This window comes from Sphaeramia orbicularis, chromosome 17, assembly GCF_902148855.1.
Source record: "Sphaeramia orbicularis chromosome 17, fSphaOr1.1, whole genome shotgun sequence".
NCBI lineage: Eukaryota > Metazoa > Chordata > Actinopteri > Kurtiformes > Apogonidae > Sphaeramia > Sphaeramia orbicularis.
Genome location: NC_043973.1, coordinates 52,976,783 through 53,000,317, shown reverse-complemented (window position 1 = coordinate 53,000,317; position 23,535 = coordinate 52,976,783). Strand labels below are relative to the sequence as shown.

Sequence of the window (23,535 nt, the reverse complement as noted above, 5' to 3'; positions counted from 1 at the left end):
CCTCCATAACAGTACAAACTGATTTATCAGATAAATGAAAGTATAATATAGAGAATAAAAACAAAAACAAGTGAAAAACACAGCAGTGTTTACTAATACCTCCCATCAGTCACACAACACTTTACCCCTCCTGTTCACTGATATCCTGCCTACACAGGGATTCATTTGGAGTCTGAACTTTTCATCTTTATAAAAACTTTTCAAAAATTTGGGAAAATACAAAAATTGAGAGAAAGGCACATGTAAAGAACATGTGTGTCCAATTTGACAAGAATTAGATGAATCGTGTCTGAAAAATTGGTTGGAAAAAAATTTTACATTGAAATTTTCAAACATTTTTTAAAAATCCCAAAAAAATTTAATTCAGCCATCAAACTGTGCACTGCACCTCTCTTAGTGGTAAATAACATGAAAAAATTGAGTGAATAGTGTCTGAAAAATGGGATGGAGAAAAATTTCAGACAGATGGACTTCCTGGTATATCTATATACCTCCACCCTCTGGGGCAGGTGGGGTATAAAAAGAACAAGTTCAACCCAAATACAACAGCATGAAAAAGTCACAAACATTTCACATCATCTGCATTAAACAGACTCTACAGAAGAGTCTGAAAAGACTAATTCAGTGGATGCAGTGATAGTGTCATTTACCTGAGCTGTGAGATATAAGGCAGACACTGAAGGAAACTCCTCACTTCACTCTCTTCATGTGAACATCCTTTCACCTTCACCTGTTTCTTCTCTGACTGGAGTTTCAGCACTTCCAGGAGGATGGAGGCTTTTCTCTCTGACAGGTCTATGGTCCAGACTGTAGGAACTGACTGGAGAACTGACTGTAACGCTGGAAGGACTTTTACAGCTACTTCAGGTTCATAAGAGTACAGGTCCAGTTGGAAATCCATCCATTTCTGAGTGAGAGGAAATGTCTGATACTTGCACACTGATGATAAGAGCTGGAGGATCTTCTCTCCTGTCTGCTGGTCTCTCTCTGCTGCTGCACAGAACAGATTCCCACAGAACTTGACTTGATCTTTGAAGGCAGAGCAGGGATGAAAACTGAAAAAAGAATAAAATGTGTTTTGTTGATTTGATTTCAGCTGAATAAACACAGTTATGAATGACTGTTATACCTTGGATCAGATTAATACATAGAAATATATGAAAAGTCATGTTCAGATAAATAACAAGATCATTATGATTCAGATTCTCATGAACTTAAATGATATAAATAACAGTTCAAATGTATTTTATCTCCATATTCATTTTCTCTCCTGAACACGTTTTACAGTTCAGTGTTAACTCAATGATCACAACACTGATGAAAATACAAATATGAAGAGTTGATTCAGTGTCAACGTGGTTGACTTACAGCACACTGAGTTAGAATTTAAAGCTGAAAAACAGTCAGAACCTCCGTAGTTTGATGTGGGCGATATATATCGCCTACAAAAACATTGTAAATGTTGATTTGATGATGTGCAATTTTACATTATTAAGGAGTTATACTGTCTCGAAATGAAAACAAACAGACGGTATATAGACGGTAAAGGAGAGGTGCATGAAAGTCCTCATTGGCCGAATAGATGTCTTAGAAGCCAATCAGTGGACAGGATTCAGTCTTGTGGTGACTTGGCAGCACCCAAAACACAACATAGTCTCACATGGAGGAAATCTGCAGGAGTCTCCCATCTCAGCAGATGATTTCATTACAGATGTGGGTCCATGTCACCAGCCTGGAAATGGTTTGGTTTGGACCAGACTGATGTTGGTCAAAATAACATTATATGCAAGCTGGGGCACCGTAAAGGGGGTGGGGGGTGGGGGGTGGGGGGGTAAATGTGACAAAGTCATGTGGAGGGGGTCCAGTGGATACAGGTTAGAAGTTGTGAAAATTTCGTGTAAGATCTGTATAATAGAGGCACAGAAGCCGAGAGTCAGACGTTGAAAGCATGATAGGTTTCACTTTCATTTCACCCCCGCGTTAGTTACATTTGTTATGGACCACACACCCACGTATATAACTACTGCCCCTGCCCCACGTATACCCCTCCCCCTCCATGTTTCTCAGGTGATGTATGAAGTACTTTAAAAACAAACTAGAACTGTTCTGAAATACTGTCTCTATCCATAGGTGTCCTGGTAAGCAAGTAGGGTTTTCCAAAAAAAAAAAGAAAGAAACAAAGAAATTCACATTTAAAAGTATATCGTCAGATTATCATTAGTGGGAAATTTTAAAAAAATAAAAATCGAGATTTCTTTTTTGCCCATATCGCCCATCCCTATCCGCAGTTCTAATATTTCTGTGTCTCTTTGATACAACATCCATTCATTACCAACAAATGGTTCAGTTTACAAGTTGACACCTTGGTGACATGTAGATGCCATTTTGTTTTTGTTTCCATGTGGTTCTTCTGTTTATCACACGTGTATCGTTGTGTTCCATTTGGAGGTATATCATTTCATGGTCAATATGTAGCTTTGGAAAATGTTCAATAAAGACACTTGAAGTTCTTTGATGCATGTTTTGGATGTAGATACTTGCAGTAGCAGCCCCTCTGTGGCCAACCCAAATACAACAGCATGAAAAAGTCACAAACATTTCACATCATCTGCATTAAACAGACTCTACAGAAGAGTCTGAAAAGACTAATTCAGTGGATGCAGTGATAGTGTCATTTACCTGAGCTGTGAGATATAAGGCAGACACTGAAGGAAACTCCTCACTTCACTCTCTTCATGTGAACATCCTTTCACCTCCACCTGTTTCTTCTCTGACTGGAGTTTCAGCACTTCCAGGAGGATGGAGGCTTTTCTCTTTGACAGGTCTATGGTCCAGACTGTAGGAACTGACTGGAGAACTGACTGTAACGCTGGAAGGACTTTTACAGCTACTTCAGGTTCATAAGAGTACAGGTCCAGTTGGAAATCCACCCATTTCTGAGTGAGAGGAAATGTCTGATACTTGCACACTGATGATAAGAGCTGGAGGATCTTCTCTCCTGTCTGCTGGTCTCTCTCTGCTGCTGCACAGAACAGATTCCCACAGAACTTGACTTGATCTTTGAAGGCAGAGCAGTAATGAAAGCTGAAAAAAGAATAAAATATGTTTTTCTGATTTGATTTCAGCTGAATAAACACAGTTATGAATGACTGTTATACCTTGGATCAGATTAATACATAGAAATATATGAAAAGTCATGTTCAGATAAATAACAAGATCATTACGATTCAGATTCTCATGAACTTAAATGATATAAATAACAGTTCAAATGTATTTTATCTCCATATTCATTTTCTCTCCTGAACACGTTTTACAGTTCAGTGTTAACTCAATGATCACAACACTGATGAAAATACAAATAGGAAGAGTTGATTCAGTGTCAACGTGGTTGACTTACAGCACACTGAGTTAGAATTTAAAGCTGAAAAACACTCAGAACCTCCGTAGTTCTAATATTTCTGTGTCTCTTTGATACAACATCCATTCATTACCAACAAATGGTTCAGTTTACAAGTTGACACCTTGGTGACATGTAGATGCCATTTTGTCTTTGTTTCCATGTGGTTCTTCTGTTTATCACACGTGTATCGTTGTGTTCCATTTGGAGGTATATCATTTCATGGTCAATATGTCGCTTTGGAAAATGTTCAATAAAGACACTTGAAGTTCTTTGATGCATGTGTCAGATGTAGATACTTGCAGTAGCAGCCCCTCTGTGGATCTAGAACAGGTCAAGTAGTTGCTACATGACCCAATGGAAACACTAAAAGTGTCAAATGTTTTCAATGTCTAAATGATCTTTGAATATTCCAGGTGAGTCTTTCTGCTCATCCTCAGCTCCACTCATGTCCTGTATGTCACCTGATGAAATTCTCTAACAATAAAACCATCATGTGTCCATTAATTGATCGATTTGAGATGTTTTTAAAATTACATTAAAAACACATCCCCTACATATAATAAACCACTTATTATTCAGATATATTTCATTATTACAATGACACTGAATGAACAGATATATTTCCTTCATACAAAGTTGAATTTTACTGGTGTTCATTAAAGTTACTAGTAATAAACACCTAAAAAGTCTAAACTAATCTGCCCTCATTTCCTTCATAACAGTACAAATTGATTTATCAGATAAATGAAAGTATAATATAGAGAATAAAAACAAAAACAAGTGAAAAACACAGCAGTGTTTACTAATACCTCCCATCAGTCACACAACACTTTACCCCTCCTGTTCACTGATATCCTGCCTACACAGGGATTCATTTGGAGTCTGAACTTTTCATCTTTATAAAAACTTTTCAAAAATTTGGGAAAATACAAAAATTGAGAGAAAGGCACATGTAAAGAACATGTGTGTCCAATTTGACAAGAATTAGATGAATCGTGTCTGAAAAATTGGTTGGAAAAAAATTTTACATCGAAATTTTCAAACATTTTTTAAAAATCCCAAAAAAATTTAATTCAGCCATCAAACTGTGCACTGCACCTCTCTTAGTGGTAAATAACATGAAAAAATTGAGTGAATAGTGTCTGAAAAATGGGATGGAGAAAAATTTCAGACAGATGGACTTCCTGGTATATCTATATACCTCCACCCTCTGGGGCAGGTGGGGTATAAAAAGAACAAGTTCAACCCAAATACAACAGCATGAAAAAGTCACAAACATTTCACATCATCTGCATTAAACAGACTCTACAGAAGAGTCTGAAAAGACTAATTCAGTGGATGCAGTGACAGTGTCATTTACCTGAGCTGTGAGATATAAGGCAGACACTGAAGGAAACTCCTCACTTCACTCTCTTCATGTGAACATCCTTTCACCTCCACCTGTTTCTTCCTTGACTGGAGTTTCAGCACTTCCAGGAGGATGGAGGCTTTTCTCTCTGACAGGTCTATGGTCCAGACTGTAGGAACTGACTGGAGAACTGACTGTAACGCTGGAAGGACACTCATGCCTGTTGTACTGTCATAGTCCTTCACATGGCAGCACAGATCCAGAAGGAAACCACACTGATATTCATCTTCATCTAGGTATTCACCATCGTTATCTTTAAAAGGAAATGTCTGATACTTGCACACTGATGATAAGAGCTGGAGGATCTTCTCTCCTGTCTGCTGGTCTCTCTCTGCTGCTGCACAGAACAGATTCCCACAGAACTTGACTTGATCTTTGAAGTCAGACCAGGGATAAAAACTGAGAAAAGAATAAAATATGTTTTTCTGATTTGATTTCAGCTGAATAAACACAGTTATGAATGACTGTTATACCTTGGATCAGATTAATACATAGAAATATATGAAAAGTCATGTTCAGATAAATAACAACATCATTATGACTTAGAGTATCAACTTAAATGATAAAAACAATAGTTCAACTGTATTTTATTTCCATATTCATTTTTATTTTCTCTCCTGAACACATTTTACAGTTCAGTGTTAACTCAATTATTATTTTAATAACCTTCATTTAACCAGGAAAAAGCTCATTTAGATTTAAAATCTTTTTTTCAACAGTGTCCTGGCCAAGACAGTAGAAGTTACACAAAATATAAATCACATCCATGCATCCATACTAAAAACATACAGAAAACACAGTAAGTCAGTACTAAAACCATACATAAAACACTGAAGAAGAACATACATATAAAACACCACCATTATTTTAAAAGAAACTAAAAATATAACAACAATGTTACTTAAAAGCATCTCAAAGCGGAACCCAATTTAATTAAATAGGAAAACATCTACATCCAAATTTATCCTTTTCCCATTAATTTAAAATGACTTAGAATATATTAAAAGAGACCAGTTCCTTCAGTTTTATCTCCTTCTGTAAGTTGTTCCAGGCAGTGGGAGTAGAACATTTAAAAGCTTTCTTTCCGAATTCTGTTCTGACTTTTGGAACATGCAGAGAGAACAGATCCTGGGACCAAAGACTGTAATTATGTAAGTCATTCCAACAGATGCAGACCTGCAAATATGATGGAAACAGACCTAAAATACATTTATAGATAAAACAATACCAGTGTTTCAGTCTAATCTTATCACAACACTAATGAAAATACAAATATGAAGAGTTGATTCAATGTCAGTGTGGTTGACTTACAACACACTGAGTTAGAATTCAAAGCTGAAAAACAGTCAGAACCTCCATAGTTATAATATTTGTCTTTTCTTTTCTTTTTTTTTTTTACTTTCTTTTTCTTATTTTACCATAAACATGGTTAAACATACATAACACAAACAACAGGATCAGGGAGTCACAACTTACATAGGAAAAAAAAAACCTACATAAATATGCATTCTCACACAGTGCAAATGTGTATAGAAGTTACACCTGCTCAGGCAGGTTTAAGTAGGTAACATTTTTGAAGTTACTGAGCTAAGAAGTGCGTCCACTTTGTCCAGTGTCCTTCTCCTACATCCTTTTGTATCCTCAGATTATAGGTGATCTGCTCCATATGATGTAACTGATTCACAATATTTATAAAGGTGTCCGCAGAAGGGCTGTGTTTTTGAAGCCTGCATCTTGTGATAGCTTTCTTGCTGCCATGAAAATCTTTAGTAAATATGAATCATTCTTGTTTAAATCCCCTGGAGGAAGTCCAAGGTATAGTGTGGGAAAGGACATATTAACCTTGAGATTGTTGTGGACACTTCCTCCCAAAAAAAGCCTGATAAGGGGACAAGACCAAAGTATTTGAGTGTGGTCCACCATTATTCTACTGCACCTCCAGCATGGCAGTGGAGTCCCCATTTGTCTAGATTTTTGTTCAGGGGTTATGAAAATACGAGTAACATTTTTCCAGCAGAAGGCTCTCCAAGTTAGTGAGTTTGTGGAGGAGATTTGTGTTTCCCATATTATGTTCCACATTTCCTCTGTTATTTCTATATTCATCTCTTTCTCCCACTTTTGTTTAATATATATTGTTGAATTTTTCTTCAGAGCTGAGAAACCTGAGTATAGCTTGCTTATACTACCCTTGTTATTCCCTGATTTATAAGCACTAGTAAAGACTCTAGTGAGTGCTGATGGTTCAGTTGAACTTGGTCCTTTTATCTCTTTCCAGAAGTAACTGCGGAGCTGGAGATAGCAGTAGAAATATGGTCTAAGTTATATGTCTGGCATAGGTTCTGAAAACTGTTCATCTCCCAATCAGACATAATTTTACACATCACTAATGCCAAGCTGAGACCATCGCTTGTATCAAATGTCATGGAGTGCTGGTGTAAAGTCTGGGTCGAATTCTGGCCAACTGATTAGTTTAATCTCCCTTTGAATTTGAAACTTCTGGACCACTTCCCTCCACACTTTGAGTGACTTATTAATCCATGGGTTTGACCTCAGTTCCAGTTCCTCTTCCCTTCCAGGGCAGCCAAGAAGTGACTGTGTTTGTATGTCGATTTGGGACATCTCAATACTCTTCCACCTGGCCACATAGGTAGGGTTACACCAGTATACTAAAGGTCTCAGCTGGCTGACATGTCTTTGAGGCATGGGAGAGTTAGGGCCCCTTTCTCTTTGTCTAGATGGATAGTTGAGTATTTCAGTCTGGGCTTTTTGTTGTTCCAAATAAAATGTGATATGTGTTTGTCCCACTCTCTGAAATGCTTGGAGGGAATCTCTACTGAGAGAGATAGAAATATATACAATACTCTCTGTAAAATGTTCATTGTGACTGGCCTGACTCTGCTACCAAAGTCAAACGGGAGCAGGCTCCACCTTTTGATATTGTCATATATTTGTTGGCTAATGTAATTATAACTGATATCGTAGAGTCTTGCTAAGTCTTTTGGGATAAGTACACCTAAATATTTAATATAAGGGGAAGACCATTAAAATTATATTTGTCAATCATTTCTTGTTTAGGGCTGTAGTTAAATAATAAAGACTGTTTTTTGTGTTTATTAATGACTTAACCAGAATGTTCCCCATATATCTGTAGAATATTCATCAGCTGTGGGACACTGGAGCCTGGATCCCTGACTGTGCTCAGCACATCATCCGCGTATAATGAAATTTTATATTCATTTTCACCAATATAAATGCCCTCTAAGGCTGATTCTTGCCTAACTGCCTGGGCCAACGGTTCTATAAAAAGATAGAATAGGAAAGGATGTGCCAGACAGCCTTGTCTACAGCCATGTTGTACAGCTATAGGGTTAGATAGGCTACCACTGATTTTGATTCTTGCTTTGGGGAAAATATAAAGTGCTTGTATAGAGCGTATAAAAAATCCCACCAGAGTCAAAAGCGTTTTTGGCGTCTAAACTGAGCATAACTGAACTTACTTTTCTTTTCTGAATCTGGTGAATAGTGTGGAGTGTTCTCCTGAAGTTATCATGAGTCTGTGTGTCTTTTATAAAACCAGTCTGGTCCTCATTTATTAATAATAGCATCACTACTTCCAACCTTTTAGACCGTGTGGAGGCATAGAGCTTACAGTTGGTATTCAGTACACTGATAGGCCTATATCCTGAGCAGTCAGTCTTATCCTTACCCTCCTTTGGGATAACTGATAAAAATCAGTCTTTCACAGTACCCTCTTGTAGAGTGTAGTTAAAGCAGGTGTTGAGAAGGGGAATTAGTTTGCTTTTTATAGATTTATACCACTCGGGTGGGAGTCCATCAGTTCCAGGCAACTTATTATTATTATTATTATTATTATTATTATTATTATTATTATTATTATTATTATTATTATTATTATTAATAATAATAATAATAAGATTTAAAATTGCTTTATCAATTTCTTCCACTGTAATTTTGGATGCAAGTCTCTGACTTTGTACTGTGCCTATTAAAGGTAGATCAAATGAATTTACAAAGTTTTCAATTGTGAGCCTATTGGTGTATTTCTGTGTCTCTTTGATGTCATGTTCAGATAAATAACAAGATTATTACGACTCAGATTCTCATGAACTTAAATGATATAAATAACAGTTCAAATGTATTTTATCTCCATATTCATTTTCTCTCCTGAACACGTTTTACAGTTCAGTGTTAACTCAATGATCACAACACTGATGAAAATACAAATAGGAAGAGTTGATTCAGTGTCAACGTGGTTGACTTACAGCACACTGAGTTAGAATTTAAAGCTGAAAAACACTCAGAACCTCCGTAGTTCTAATATTTCTGTGTCTCTTTGATACAACATCCATTCATTACCAACAAATGGTTCAGTTTACAAGTTGACACCTTGGTGACATGTAGATGTCATTTTGTCTTTGTTTCCATGTGGTTCTTCTGTTTATAACACGTGTATCGTTGTGTTCCATTTGGAGGTATTTCATTTCATGGTCAATATGTAGCTTTGGAAAATGTTCAGTAAAGACACTTGAAGTTCTTTGATGCATGTGTCAGATGTAGATACTTGCAGTAGCAGCCCCTCTGTGGATCTAGAACAGGTCAAGTAGTCGCTACATGACCCAATGGAAACACTGAAGGTGTCAAATGTTTTCAATGTCTAAATGATCTTTGAATATTCCAGGTGAGTCTTTCTGCTCATCCTCAGCTCCACTCATGTCCTGTATGTCACCTGATGAAATTCTCTAACAATAAAACCATCATCTGTCCATTAATGGATCTATTTAAAGGTGCAGGAGACTTTCGTCACCAATTTTTCATCAAATGTGTCAAACCCCAGTCATAGCCTAAGTATCATGAATCCGTTAGTCTTTCTGTGATTACTCACCTGAATCTCTTCCCTCACAATGAACAATTTCGAAGTCCCACCCACCATCAACAAACCATGTGTTTACAAACAGAGCCGGGAGGTAACTCGGGCATCTTCGAAATGTTGTCACGATGTGCATTGTGGGAAGTGGAGGTTCGCGCAGCTGCCTGGCAGCAGCAGCACAACCACATGATATAACATGGATGCAATAAACACAACGCGGAAATGGCTGAAACACGGAAACGGCAGAAGGGAAGCGGAGCAAGAGGAGGCCCGCCTGGCAGTGGCAGCTGCAACAAACACGACACGAAAATTTCCGCATTTCAGCCATTTCCACGTTGTGTTTGTTCCATCCATATAATATCATATGTCTGCGGTGCCACTGCCAAGCAGCTGCGCGAACCTCTGCTTCCCACAATGCACATCGCAACAAAATTTCGAAGATGCCCGAGTTACGTACTGGCTCTGTTTGTAAACACAAGGTTTGTTTATGGTGGGTGGCACTTCAAAATTGTTCACCGTGAGGGAGGAGATTCAGGTGAGTAATTACAGAAAAACTTACAGATTCGTGAAAAATTGGTGACGAAAGTCTCCCGCAGCTTTAAGGTGTTTTTACATGACGTTAAAACACATCCCTTACTTATAATAAACTACACATTATTCAGATATATTTCACTATTACAATGACACTGAATAATATTCAAATGAATACACTGACGGAAGGAACAGATATATTTCCTTCATACAAAGTTGAATTTTACTGGTGTTCATTTAAGTTACTAGTAATAAACACCTAAAAAGTCTCAACAAACCTGCCCTCATCTCCTTCATAACAGTACAAACTGATTTATCAGATAAATGAAAGTTTAATATACAGAATAAAAACAAAAACAAGTGAAAAACAGCAGTGTTTACTAAAACCTCCCATCAGTCACACAACACTTCACCCCTCCTGCTCACTGATATCCTGCCTACACAGGGATTCATTTGGAGTCTGAACTTTCCATTAGCCGATTATAGCATATCACTGATTAATCAACACTAGCCAATATGTAACCAATTTATTCACTTTTTTGCTGCGGACATTCTGTCGCTCGCTGCTCCTGTGTGTGTGTGTGTGTTGCCCCAAGAGTTAGAGGAACAGTAAAGCCTGTCAGTTTCACTTTCATTTCTGCTCGGACCCCCCCCCCCCCCCCCACGCACACAATCACGGACTGCCACCCCCCCTCGTTCCCACAAGGATGGACCGCTAATCCCCAACACCCCCCCCCCCCCCCCCAATCTCATGAACTATTCACCCCCCCACACACACCCATGTCCGTGTGCTTCCTGTCTTCCTCACAGTTTCATTCTGCAGGCACACCTGGGTGTTAGTAGTGTAGGGGAGACCGGGGACAGTTGTAACACGGGTCAGTTGTAACTCTTGCTATTGCTCTAATCAGAAACAACTTACGACCCACCTAATTCACTCTGCACATGCTCAGTTTAGTCCTTAGTCCACATGGGAAGTTGTAGTGTCGTGAGGCAGACACATCAAAATTTGTGAGGAAAAACATAATTTTGTGGTAAATAATATTTTTCACTCTAATTATTTTTGTGATTGCATAGTTTGCTTTGTAGTTGGACTCATTAAAGGTAGATGTCGCTTACATTTTAAAGAATGATTTACCAAACAATTTGTATGCCACTACTTATAAAGTACGGACTCATCTTTTTCAAAACTCTGCTCTCCCCAGCATAAAAATGACCACATCTACAACCTGTGGTTCCACAGGTCACAGACTAGACTAATATAAGACTATTATACAGCATTTGAAAGTTGTGTAAATTATCTGTGTGAGATGAACAAAGATTTATGCAGCTCTTAATCCACCTGTTCACAATTATCTAATATAAGGTTATTATATCCTGTGCATATTAATTATTTCATATATCGGTCAATATATGGGTTATCAACCAATATAATGGATATCTGTTTTTTTTTAGCCCCCAATATCAGTATCAGCATCGGCCCCAAAAATCCTATATTGGTCAGGCTCTTGTTTCGATTGTCTTCAAAACTTTTCAAAAATTTGGAAAAACACAAAAATAGAGAGAAAGGCACAATTAAAGAACATGTGTGTCCAATTTGAAAAGAACTGGGTGAATAGTGTCTGAAAAATGGGATGGACAAAAAATTTCAGACAGATGGACTTCCTGGTATATCTATATACCTCCACCCTCTGAGGCAGGTGGGGTATAAAAAGAAGAAGTTTAACCCAAATACAACAACATGAAAAAGTCACAAACATTTCACATCATCTGCATTAAACAGACTCTGCAGAAGAGTCTGAAAAGACTAATTCAGTGGATGCAGTGATAGTGTCATTTACCTGAGCTGTGAGATATAAGGCAGACACTGAAGGAAACTCCTCACTTCACTCTCTTCATGTGAACATCCTTTCACCTCCACCCGTTTCTTCCTTGACTGGAGTTTCAGCACTTCCAGGAGGATGGAGGCTTTTCTCTTTGACAGGTCTATGGTCCAGACTGTAGGAACTGACTGGAGAACTGACTGTAACGCTGGAAGGACACTCATGCCTGTTGTACTGTCATAGTCCTTCACATGGCAGCACAGATCCAGAAGGAAAACACACTGATATTCATAGTCTGTGTGTCTGTCATTCAGAGGAAATGTCTGATACTTGCACACTGATGATAAGAGCTGGAGGATCTTCTCTCCTGTCTGCTGGTCTCTCTCTGCTGCTGCACAGAACAGATTCCCACAGAACTTGACTTGATCTTTGAAGTCAGACCAGGGATAAAAACTGAAAAAAAAAAAAGAATAGAATACGTTTTTTCTGATTTGATTTCAGCTGAATAAACACAGTTATGAATGACTGTTATACCTTGGATCAGATTAATACATAGAAATATATGAAAAGTCATGTTCAGATAAATAACAAGATCATTATGACTCAGATTCTCATGAACTTAAATGATATAAATAACAGTTCAAATGTATTTTATCTCCATATTCATTTTCTCTCCTGAACACGTTTTACAGTTCAGTGTTAACTCAATGATCACAACACTGATGAAAATACAAATATGAAGAGTTGATTCAGTGTCAACGTGGTTGACTTACAGCACACTGAGTTAGAATTTAAAGCTGAAAAACACTCAGAACCTCCGTAGTTCTAATATTTCTGTGTCTCTTTCATACAACATCCATTCATTACCAACAAATGGTTCAGTTTACAAGTTGACACCTTGGTGACAGTTTTGAGTTCAGGCTTTAATTAATTTATTTTGTATTATTTTGTTATATTGATTTTTTAAGGGGGGCCAGCCAGGTCTCTCTCCTGCGTTTGAAATGTTGGGTCGTAAGTCATTTGAATTCAGTCTTTTGTTTTTGGTTATTTAATTTTTGTTTGTTTGTTTGTTTTACCTCAAACCCACACAAAGGATGTTAGTCTGGTTTAAACCAACACCCTGCACATTAAATGACAATACAAGAAATCACACATTCAAACCAATTTAAAGCAAAAACCATGTATTACAACACTGTATGCAACAAACACACAACCCCCCCCCCCCCCACACACACACACACCAAAGTCCAAACTCAAAAAAATCCACCAACCTCAGCAAAATCAAACTCAAAATTCCACTCCGGGTTTTCAACAGTCTCTCAGAACAAAGGAAAGAATCATTCAGTTCATCTCTGTTCATCACAAAACAATAAAAAAAAACAAACAAACAAGTGCTCAGTTCAATTTTAGGGCTTTGAGAAAAAAAAAAAAAAAGATTGAAACTACCCATGCCCTGTCTTCACTTCTGTCAGTCAGTCAGTCAGTCAGTCAGTCCAGTCAGTTCATGATCTGATCCAGGTTTTGGCTGCTGGAGATCTAGCCCAGGAAGATGATTGGCTTCTGAGACAGGGGAGACACGAGGCCCTTTTCCACCAAAAGCCCCGGAACTCGATTACCAGGAACTTATTTACCAGGAACTTATCTGGGTAAAAGAGTTCCTGGTAATTGGATTTCCATCACACCCCAAAGTTCAGGGTAATTCATTTAAATCAGGTTGATGATGTATGAGGGAGCAGTAACAGAAACTGTAGTCCAGTTCATGTACATTCACAAACTAAGCTCTAGCACAATAAAATGACAGAGTACTTTAAGTGGACAGTTTGGGTTTAACATTTTGCTGGTTGTTGAATCACTTAATCCATCTGGAAAACATTTTAAATTAAGTTAACCATCATTACATTTCTTTAATTTCTATTTAAAAACAGTAGAACATGTATTTTCAACTTCTCATTCCTTAAACTAAATCACATCTAACTTTAAGTGTAATGGATGGTTCTTTTTCATTTCTGTTGTTTTATAGGTATAGTCCAGGTTCAACCCTTAAATCATACAGATTTACTCAAATGCCTGTCTTGCAGAAGCAGCCTCTCTGTGGCTCCAGAACAGGTCAAGTAGTCGCTACATGACCCAATGGAAACACTAAAGGTGTCAAATGTTTTCAATGTCTAAATGATCTTTGAATATTCCAGGTGAGTCTTTCTGCTCATCCTCAGCTCCACTCATGTCCTGTATGTCACCTGATGAAATTCTAACAATAAAACCATCATGTGTCCATTAATGGATCTATTTAAGGTGTTTTTAAATAATGTTATAAAACACATCCCTTACTTATAATAAACCACATATGATTCAGATATATTTCACTATTATAATGACACTGAATAATATTCAAATGAATACACTGACAGAATGAACAGATATATTTCTTTCATACAAAGTTGAATTTTACTGGTGTTAATTTCAGTTACTAGTAAAAAAATACCTAAAAAGTCTCAACTAATCTGCCCTCATCTCCTTCATAACAGTACAAACTGATCTCTCAGATAAATGAAAGTATAATATAGAGAATAAAACCAAAAACAAGTGAAAAACACAGCAGTGTTTACTAATACCTCTCATCAGTCACACAACACTTTACCCCTCCTGCTCACTGATATCCTGCCTACACAAGTCTGAACTTTCCATCTTCTTCAAAACTTTTTAAAAATTTGGAAAAAAAAAAAAAGAAGAAAAATTATGAGAAAAACACATGTAAAGAACATGTGCCAGGTGAATAGTGCCCAAAAAAATGGTTGGACAAAAATTGTACATTAGGATGGATTCAGGATAACACAAGAACGTGATGGGATAGTACTGAAAAACAATGCTAGGATCCTGTACAAAGCATGCCCTTTCTAGATGCCCAAACTGGAGAGATGTCGGACTGGACTAAGGTCACTTTTAAAATATGAAGTAAAATAAAGTGTGCTTTTAAGCTACCAAAGTTAATTACACCTTTGATAAATATTGGCTATATGAAGTCTTTACACCCAATAATCTAGATAACAGCTTTAAATAATGGTCAGAAATGGGATTGATTTACCTGCATCAGTTGTTTGATGGTGGTATGCTTAAGACATTTGAGCAGCTGAAAAATAATTTTGATCTCCCAAGTGCAAATTTTTTCAGGTATTTGCAACTTAGAACCTTTCTGACGACTCACAAAGAATGGGATAAATTCACAAAACTTACACCCCTAGAAAAGTATCTGCTAAGAGTTACAAACTGGAGATGGAGAAAAGAAAATAATTTCTAAACTGTACAATATACTCTTATCTGTGAATCAAAATAACTCCCCGCAGATAAGGGGGAGATGGGAGGTGTAAGTGAACATGGACATATCACAGAATGACTGGTGTGATATATGCACTGAGGCACATCTGGTTACAAATTATAATACATGGAGAGAACTCAAATGGAAAATAATTAATAGATATTTCAGAACACAAGAAATAGTGTCCAAGATGGCTCCTCAACATTCCAGTTCATGCTGGAGGAACTGCGGAGCCCATCGAGCTAAGCACACCCACATATTTTGGCTATGTCCAAAGTTAAGTGTGTTTTAGAGGAAGGTTTTCAACACTCTGAAGGAGGTTTTTAAAATGTACATCCCACAAAACTTCACAGTGACAGTACTGGGAGTAATACCTGAGACTCTGGATAGAAAGGCAGTTAAATATCTCTGGAATATATTATTCACTGCTGCTTTAAAGTCTATAACCATTTATTGGATGAAACCAGAACCTCCCTCATATAATACATGGATTCAAAAAGTTGTGGATATTTACCAAATGGAGCAGATCACATTCTCACTCAAGCTTCAGAAAACCACCTTAACTAAAAGATGGGAACCAATGTTACCTTTGCTGCTGCAATAATATTTGTTGGTGATGCAAAACTCCATGTTGTTAATCAGGGTGTTGTCATCCTGCCTCTGACTAAGATTTATACCTACAGCCTTATTTTTGGAAGTGGACATTATTTGTTTGCTGTGATTGTTATTGTTTTCTTTAATTTCCATCCTATGTTGCCTATGGAGGTTTGTGGGAATACACATAGAGCTGTGAAAAAGGAAAAGAAACTAATTCAACTGTATTTAAATGTGTATTCATTGTATTGTACTGAAAAAAAGAAAATCTAAAAAAAAACTAAGTTTAAAAACAAAAAAATTGTAAATTGAAATTTTCAAAAATTTGTAAAAAAAAACACAAACAAACAAAAAAAATCCCAAAAGATTTAATCCAGTCATCAAACTGTTCACTGCACCTCTCTTAATGGTAAATAACATGAGTGTGAAATTCGAAAAGAATCTAGTGAATGGTGTCAGAGAAATGGGATGGAACTAAGTCTCATGATCCTGTCCTGAGAAATCCGATCACTCAGACGACATTGTACTGCGATAACAGCGCAGACGGCGAGCGACTTCACCACAGCTCAGGCCTGCGCGTAAACTGCCAATGGCACGTTCTCTCTGTTGTATCATAAGTTGTGGCATTTTGAGCTGGCAAAAACATGTCGGCATTTTCTTTGCTGCCTTTATATACGTAGGCTATTGACCACACCTAAAGTTATCAGTCAAGCATGACTCTGTACAAGAGATTCAACTTAATGTCCGACATTAAGGGATTAGTCCAAACGCCAATGATGCGCTTCTTGGGAATGAAAAAAATACAGCTTTTAACTGTGTTACTCACCTCATGACCAACATATACAGAACAAGCACCTAAGCAAATTATTTTCTGTAAATTACACCACATGTTTGGACCATGTGTTTTTAAGGTGCTAAGTATATATACCTCCACCCTCTGGGGCAGGTGGGGTATAAAAAGAATAAGTTCAACCCAAATACAACAGCATGAAAAAGTCACAAACATTTCACATCATCTGCATTAAACAGACTCTACAGAAGAGTCTGAAAAGACTAATTCAGTGGATGCAGTGATAGTGTCATTTACCTGAGCTGTGAGATATAAGGCAGACACTGAAGGAAACTCCTCACTTCACTCTCTTCATGTGAACATCCTGTCACCTTCACCTGTTTCTTCTCTGACTGGACTTTCAGCACTTCCAGGAGGATGGAGACTTTTCTCTTTGACAGGTCTATGGTCCAGACTGTAGGAACTGACTGGAGAACTGACTGTAACACTGGAAGAACACTCATGCCTGTTGTACTGTCATAGTCCTTCACATGGCAGCACAGATCCAGAAGGAACACAGACTGATATTCATAGTCTGTGTGTCTATAATGAAGAGGAAATGTCTGATACTTGCACACTGATAAGAGCTGGAGGATCTTCTCTGCTGTCTGCTGGTCTCTCTCTGCTGCTGCACAGAACAGATTCCCACAGAACTTGACTTGGTCTTTGAAGTCAGACCAGGGATAAAAACTGAAAAAAGAATAAAATGTTTTTCTGATTTGATTTCAGCTGAATAAACACAGTTATGAATGACTGTTATACCTTGGATCAGATTAATACATAGAAATATATGAAAAGTCATGTTCAGATAAATAACAAGATCACTACGACTCAGATTCTCATGAACTTAAATGATATAAATAACAGTTCAAATGTATTTTATCTCCATATTCATTTTCTCTCCTGAACATGTTTTACAGTTTAGTGTTAACTCAATGATCACAACACTGATGAAAATACAAATATGAAGAGTTGATTCAGTGTCAACGTGGTTGACTTACAGCACACTGAGTTAGAATTTAAAGCTGAAAAACAGTCAGAACCTCCGTAGTTTGATGTGGGCGATATATATCGCCTACAAAAACATTGTAAATGTTGATTTGATGATGTGCAATTTTACATTATTAAGGAGTTATACTGTCTCGAAATGAAAACAAACAGACGGTATATAGACGGTAAAGGAGAGGTGCATGAAAGTCCTCATTGGCCGAATAGATGTCTCGGAAGCCAATCAGTGGACAGGATTCAGTCTTGTGGTGACTTGGCAGCACCCAAAACACAACATAGTCTCACATGAAGGAAATCTGCAGGAGTCTCCCATCTCAGCAGATGATTTCATTACAGATGTGGCTCCACATCACCAGCCTGGAAATGGTTTGGTTTGGACCAGACTGATGTTGGTCAAAATAACATTATATGCAAGCTGGGGCACCGTAAAGGGGGTGGGGGGTGGGGGGGTAAATGTGACAAAGTCATGTGGAGGGGGTCCAGTGGATACAGGTTAGAAGTTGTGAAAATTTCGTGTAAGATCTGTATAATAGAGGCACAGAAGCCGAGAGTCAGACGTTGAAAGCATCATTTCACCGCAGCGTTAGTTACATTTGTTATGGACCACGCACCCACATATATAACGACTGCCCCTGCCCCACATATACCCCTCCCCCTCCATGTTTTTCAGGTGATGTATGAAGTACTTTAAAAACAAACTAGAACTGTTCTGAAATACTGTCTCTATCCATAGGTGTCCTGGTAAGCAAGTAGGGTTTTCCAAAAAAAAAAGAAAGAAACAAAGAAATTCACATTTAAAAGTATATCGTCAGATTATCATTAGCGGGAAATTAAAAAAAAATAAAAAAAATCGAGATTTATTTTTTGCCCATATCGCCCATCCCTATCCGTAGTTCTAATATTTCTGTGTCTCTTTGATACAACATCCATTCATTACCAACAAATGGTTCAGTTTACAAGTTGACACCTTGGTGACATGTAGATGTCATTTTGTCTTTGTTTCCATGTGGTTCTTCTGTTTATCACACGTGTATCGTTGTGTTCCATTTGGAAGTATATCATTTCATGGTCAATATGTAGCTTTGGAAAATGTTCAATAAAGACACTTGAAGTTCTTTGATGCATGTGTCAGATGTAGATACTTGCAGTAGCAGCCCCTCTGTGGCCAACCCAAATACAACAGCATGAAAAAGTCACAAACATTTCACATCATCTGCATTAAACAGACTCTACAGAAGAGTCTGAAAAGACTAATTCAGTGGATGCAGTGATAGTGTCATTTACCTGAGCTGTGAGATATAAGGCAGACACTGAAGGAAACTCCTCACTTCACTCTCTTCATGTGAACATCCTTTCACCTCCACCTGTTTCTTCTCTGACTGGAGTTTCAGCACTTCCAGGAGGATGGAGGCTTTTCTCTTTGACAGGTCTATGGTCCAGACTGTAGGAACTGACTGGAGAACTGACTGTAACGCTGGAAGGACTTTTACAGCTACTTCAGGTTCATAAGAGTACAGGTCCAGTTGGAAATCCACCCATTTCTGAGTGAGAGGAAATGTCTGATACTTGCACACTAATGATAAGAGCTGGAGGATCTTCTCTCCTGTCTGCTGGTCTCTCTCTGCTGCTGCACAGAACAGATTCCCACAGAACTTGGCCTCCTGTGATGCATTTAATGCCAGACACCTGATAATTAAACAATGAAAAGAAAATAATGTGTGATAATCCAGTCTGAGCAGCTGAGTGTGAAAACATGCAGTAGTTTTTCAGCCTCCTACAGGATAAGGTGGTAACTGCAAGGAACATAACAGTCCAAAAACAGTATTAAATGTTGTAGTAAAACCTAGACACACTATCAGTGATGTTTCCAGGTGACCAGTGATGATCTAGACCTCGACTTGTAAGCTGGAAGAAACCTCTGTTAGACACCCCCCCTCTGTAGCCACAGTGATGTGGATGACTTCTCTGCTGCCTCCAAGATATTCTTGATGGCTCTTGGCCTGGTAGTGCATTTCTACCTGTCGTATCTCTTCAGTTGCTTGTTGTTGCTTGTTAACTGTGTAACCTCCACAAGGTGGGATAAATAAAGTTATCTTATCTTATCTTCATTCATTCATTTTCTACTGCTTATCCGGGGCCGGGTCGCCGAGGCAACAGTCTAAGCAGGGATGCGCAAACTTCCCTCTCCCCAGACACCTCCTCCAGCTCTTCTGGGGGGACCCTGACGTGTTCCCAGGCCAGCCGAGAGACACAGTCTCTCTAGTGTGTCCTAGGTCTTCCCTGAGGTCTCCTCCCGGTGGGACATGCCCAGAATACCTCCCCAGGGAGGCGTCCTGGAGGCATCCGAAACAGATGCCCGAGCCACCTCAGCTGGCCCCTTTCGATGTCGAGGAGCAGCAGCTCTACTCTAAGCTCCTCCCTGGTGACTGAGCTCCTCACCCTATCCCTAAAGGTGCGCCCAGCCACCCTGCGGAGGAAACTCATTTCGACCGCTTGTATGATCCTTTCAGTCATGACCCAAAGCTCATGACCATAGGTGAGAGTGGGAACATAGACTGACCAGTAAATCAAGAGCTTCGCATTTCGGCTCAGCTCCTTCTTCACCACAACAGACTGATACAGCGACTGCATCACTGCAGATGCTGCATCGATCCGTCTGTCAATCTCGTGCTCCATCCTTCCCTCACTCGCGAACAAGGGCCCTAGATACTTAAACTCCTCCACTTGGGGCAAGGACTCCCCACCGACCTGGAGAGGGCAGACCACCTTTTTCCGGTCGAGAACCATAGCCTCGGATTTGGAGGTGCTGATCCTCATCCCACTCACTTCACACTCAGCTCCAAACTGCCCCAGTGCAAACTGGGGGTCCAGGTTCGATGAGGCCAACAGGACAACATCATCTGCAAAAAGCAGAGATGAAATCCTGTGGTCCCCAAAGCTGACCCCCTCCAGCCCCTGGCTGCACCAAGAAATTCTGTCCATAAAAATTATGAACAGAACCGGTGACAAAGGGCAGCCCTGCCAGAGTCCAACATGCACCTGGAAATGGTCTGACTTACTGCCGGCAATGCAAACCAGCTCCTGCTTTGGTCATACAGGGACCGGACTGCCCTTAGTAGAGGGCCCTGGATCCCATACTCCCGAAGCACCCCCCCACAGGATACCATGAGAGACATGGCCAAACATCTACTCCAAATCCACAAAACACATGTGAACCGGTTGGGCGAACTCCCATGAACCCTCGAGCACCCAATGGAGAGTGTAGAGCTGTACCAGTGTTCCATGACTGGGACGAAAACCTCATGGTTCCTCCTGGATCTCAGGTTCAACTATCAGTCGGATCCTCCTCTCCAGTAGCCTGGAATAGACTTTACATGGGAGGTTGAGGAGTTGGACTCCTCTATAGTTGGAGCACACCCTCCGTTCCCCCCTCTTAAAAAGGGGGACTACCACCCTGATTTGCCAATCCAGAGGCACTGTCTCGACCGCCACGCAATGTTACAGAGACGTGTCAACCAAGACAATCCCTGCACACCCAGAGACTTGAGGTACTCAGGATGAATCTCATTTACCCCTGGTGCCCTGCCACCAAGGAGCTTGATCGTATCTTATCTAGATGTGCATTCTTGGTCCTCTTCCTCTCCTGCTCCTCCTCCATCTATTCTTCTTAGGACACTGTCAACTCCATGAATATGACCTGCTTACAGCCTCCAGACACCAGGATCATATGTGGTGTGGTAGATATGACGATTTCCCAGAAATTCCGTTGACTCCCTAAGTCTATCAGGACCTGCCAGTCTCTGACACTTTGTCTGGGGTTGTACCTTCTCACCCCACATGAACAAAAGTGATGGGGCCCTTCACTGGCTGTTGTTCCTTAATGTTCTGTTTGGTTAGTGCCCTCAGAGCCTGGTCATGCTGCCACCAGTACCTCCTCTCTCTCACTACAGAAAAATAGCAACCATCAACATTGAAGATTCTGTACACATAGCATCAAATATTTACCACAAATTAAATGTATGCAGTGACAGTGTCATTTACCTGAGCTGTGAGATATAAGGCAGACACTGAAGGAAACTCCTCACTTCACTCTCTTCATGTGAACATCCTTTCACCTCCACCTGTTTCTTCTCTGACTGGAGTTTCAGCACTTCCAGGAGGATGGAGGCTTTTCTCTTTGACAGGTCTATGGTCCAGACTGTAGGAACTGACTGGAGAACTGACTGTAACACTGGAAGGACTTTTACAGCTACTTCAGGTTCATAAGAGTACAGGTCCAGTTGGAAATCCACCCATTTCTGAGTGAGAGGAAATGTCTGATACATGCACACTGATGATAAGAGCTGGAGGATCTTCTCTCCTGTCTGCTGGTCTCTCTCTGCTGCTGCACAGAACAGATTCCCACAGAACTTGGCCTCCTGTGATGCATTTAATGCCAGACACCTGATAATTAAACAATGAAAAGAAAATAATGTGTGACAATCCAGTCTGAGCAGCTGAGTGTGAAAACATTCAGTAGTTTTACAGCCTCCTACAGGATAAGGTGGTAACTGCAAGGAACATAACAGTCCAAAAACAGTGTTAATGTAATGCTGTAAGTACGGACCCTGAACCCAAATGCAGAACTAGGAGGCAGATATAAAAGTTCACAGAGTTTATTTGTCACAGGTAGTACAGATAAGTAGGTAATGAGGATAATTAACAAGATCTTGAGGACAGCGGCCAGGGAGATCCTCTTTGGATTCGTCCTCCGGACTAAGGACGCGAACCCTCGGTATGGCTCAGCGTTTTGAGTCGGCACTCCGACTAGGGAAGAGCAGAGGGAGGTCAGGGACGAAAACAGGTCATGCACGGGTAAGCAATCAGCCAGGCAACAGGACATAAGGAAAAGACAAGGCTCACGTACCAAAAAGTCAGGTGAAGAAGTCAAAAACCAGGAAGGCAGATGAAGGCAGACAAAACCGACAGGGAGCAGGCAAACAGGCAAAAACGAGATGGCAAAACAGGTCAAAATCAGGCAGGCAGACAAACAGACAGGATCAGAACGCTGGTAAGGAAACTACAAGAGATTACGAACTGGAGTCTGAACAGGGGAAAAGACAGGACTTAAATACACAAAAGGGAGGGAAGACAACGAGACACAGGTGGCACAAATCAGGGCGGAGTCAGGTAATCAGGGAAAAGGTGAACACATGAGGAAAAATTAACAAAATAAAACAGGAAGCGACAGACAAACATGAAAGACAGACAAAATCAGACTAACGTCTGGTGGCAGGCTTGACAGTTAAATGTTGTAGTTCAACCTAGACACACTATCAGTAATGTTTCCTGGGGTCATCGAGTGTTTTAGGTCTTAACATCAGTACCCCCTCAAACTGGTGACCAGGGATGCACTAAACCCCGACATGTATCCTGGATGAAACCTCTGTTAGACACCCCCCTCTGTAACCATAGTGATGTGGATGACTTCTCTGCCACCTCCAAGATATTCTTGATGGCTCGTCTCCTTTACAGCCCATGAATTCCCAGAAGGCCCAGGATCCAATGTACAGACTGGTCTACAAAGCCACTCCATCCCCACCTCCACTGGCTCACAGCTGGTCTTCTACTCCTGTCTGCAGCAGTTGTACACTAGATCTGGGACTTGGACACTGAGGTAGTGGATTATATTAAGGACCTGGGCGTTCACCTCAGGAGTAAACTAGACTGGATAAACAACACAGAAACCCAGTTCAAGAAGGACC

At 39.6% G+C, this 23,535-nt stretch overlaps 1 protein-coding gene across 1 annotated transcript in view; it reads right to left on the bottom strand.

Moving 5' to 3' along the window:
* The window catches only part of LOC115437549 (uncharacterized), a 56,481-nt gene that overhangs the window by 22,241 nt on the left and 10,705 nt on the right, over positions 1–23,535 (bottom strand). Inside the window, exons 8-13 of the mRNA XM_030160784.1 lie at positions 21,833–22,234; positions 19,076–19,477; positions 12,340–12,500; positions 4,761–5,034; positions 2,680–3,084; positions 651–1,055 (exon numbers count right to left, since the gene is read on the bottom strand). Coding sequence (XP_030016644.1) covers positions 651–1,055; positions 2,680–3,084; positions 4,761–5,034; positions 12,340–12,500; positions 19,076–19,477; positions 21,833–22,234 — 2,049 coding nt within the window. The remainder of the gene's footprint in view (positions 1–650; positions 1,056–2,679; positions 3,085–4,760; positions 5,035–12,339; positions 12,501–19,075; positions 19,478–21,832; positions 22,235–23,535) is intronic.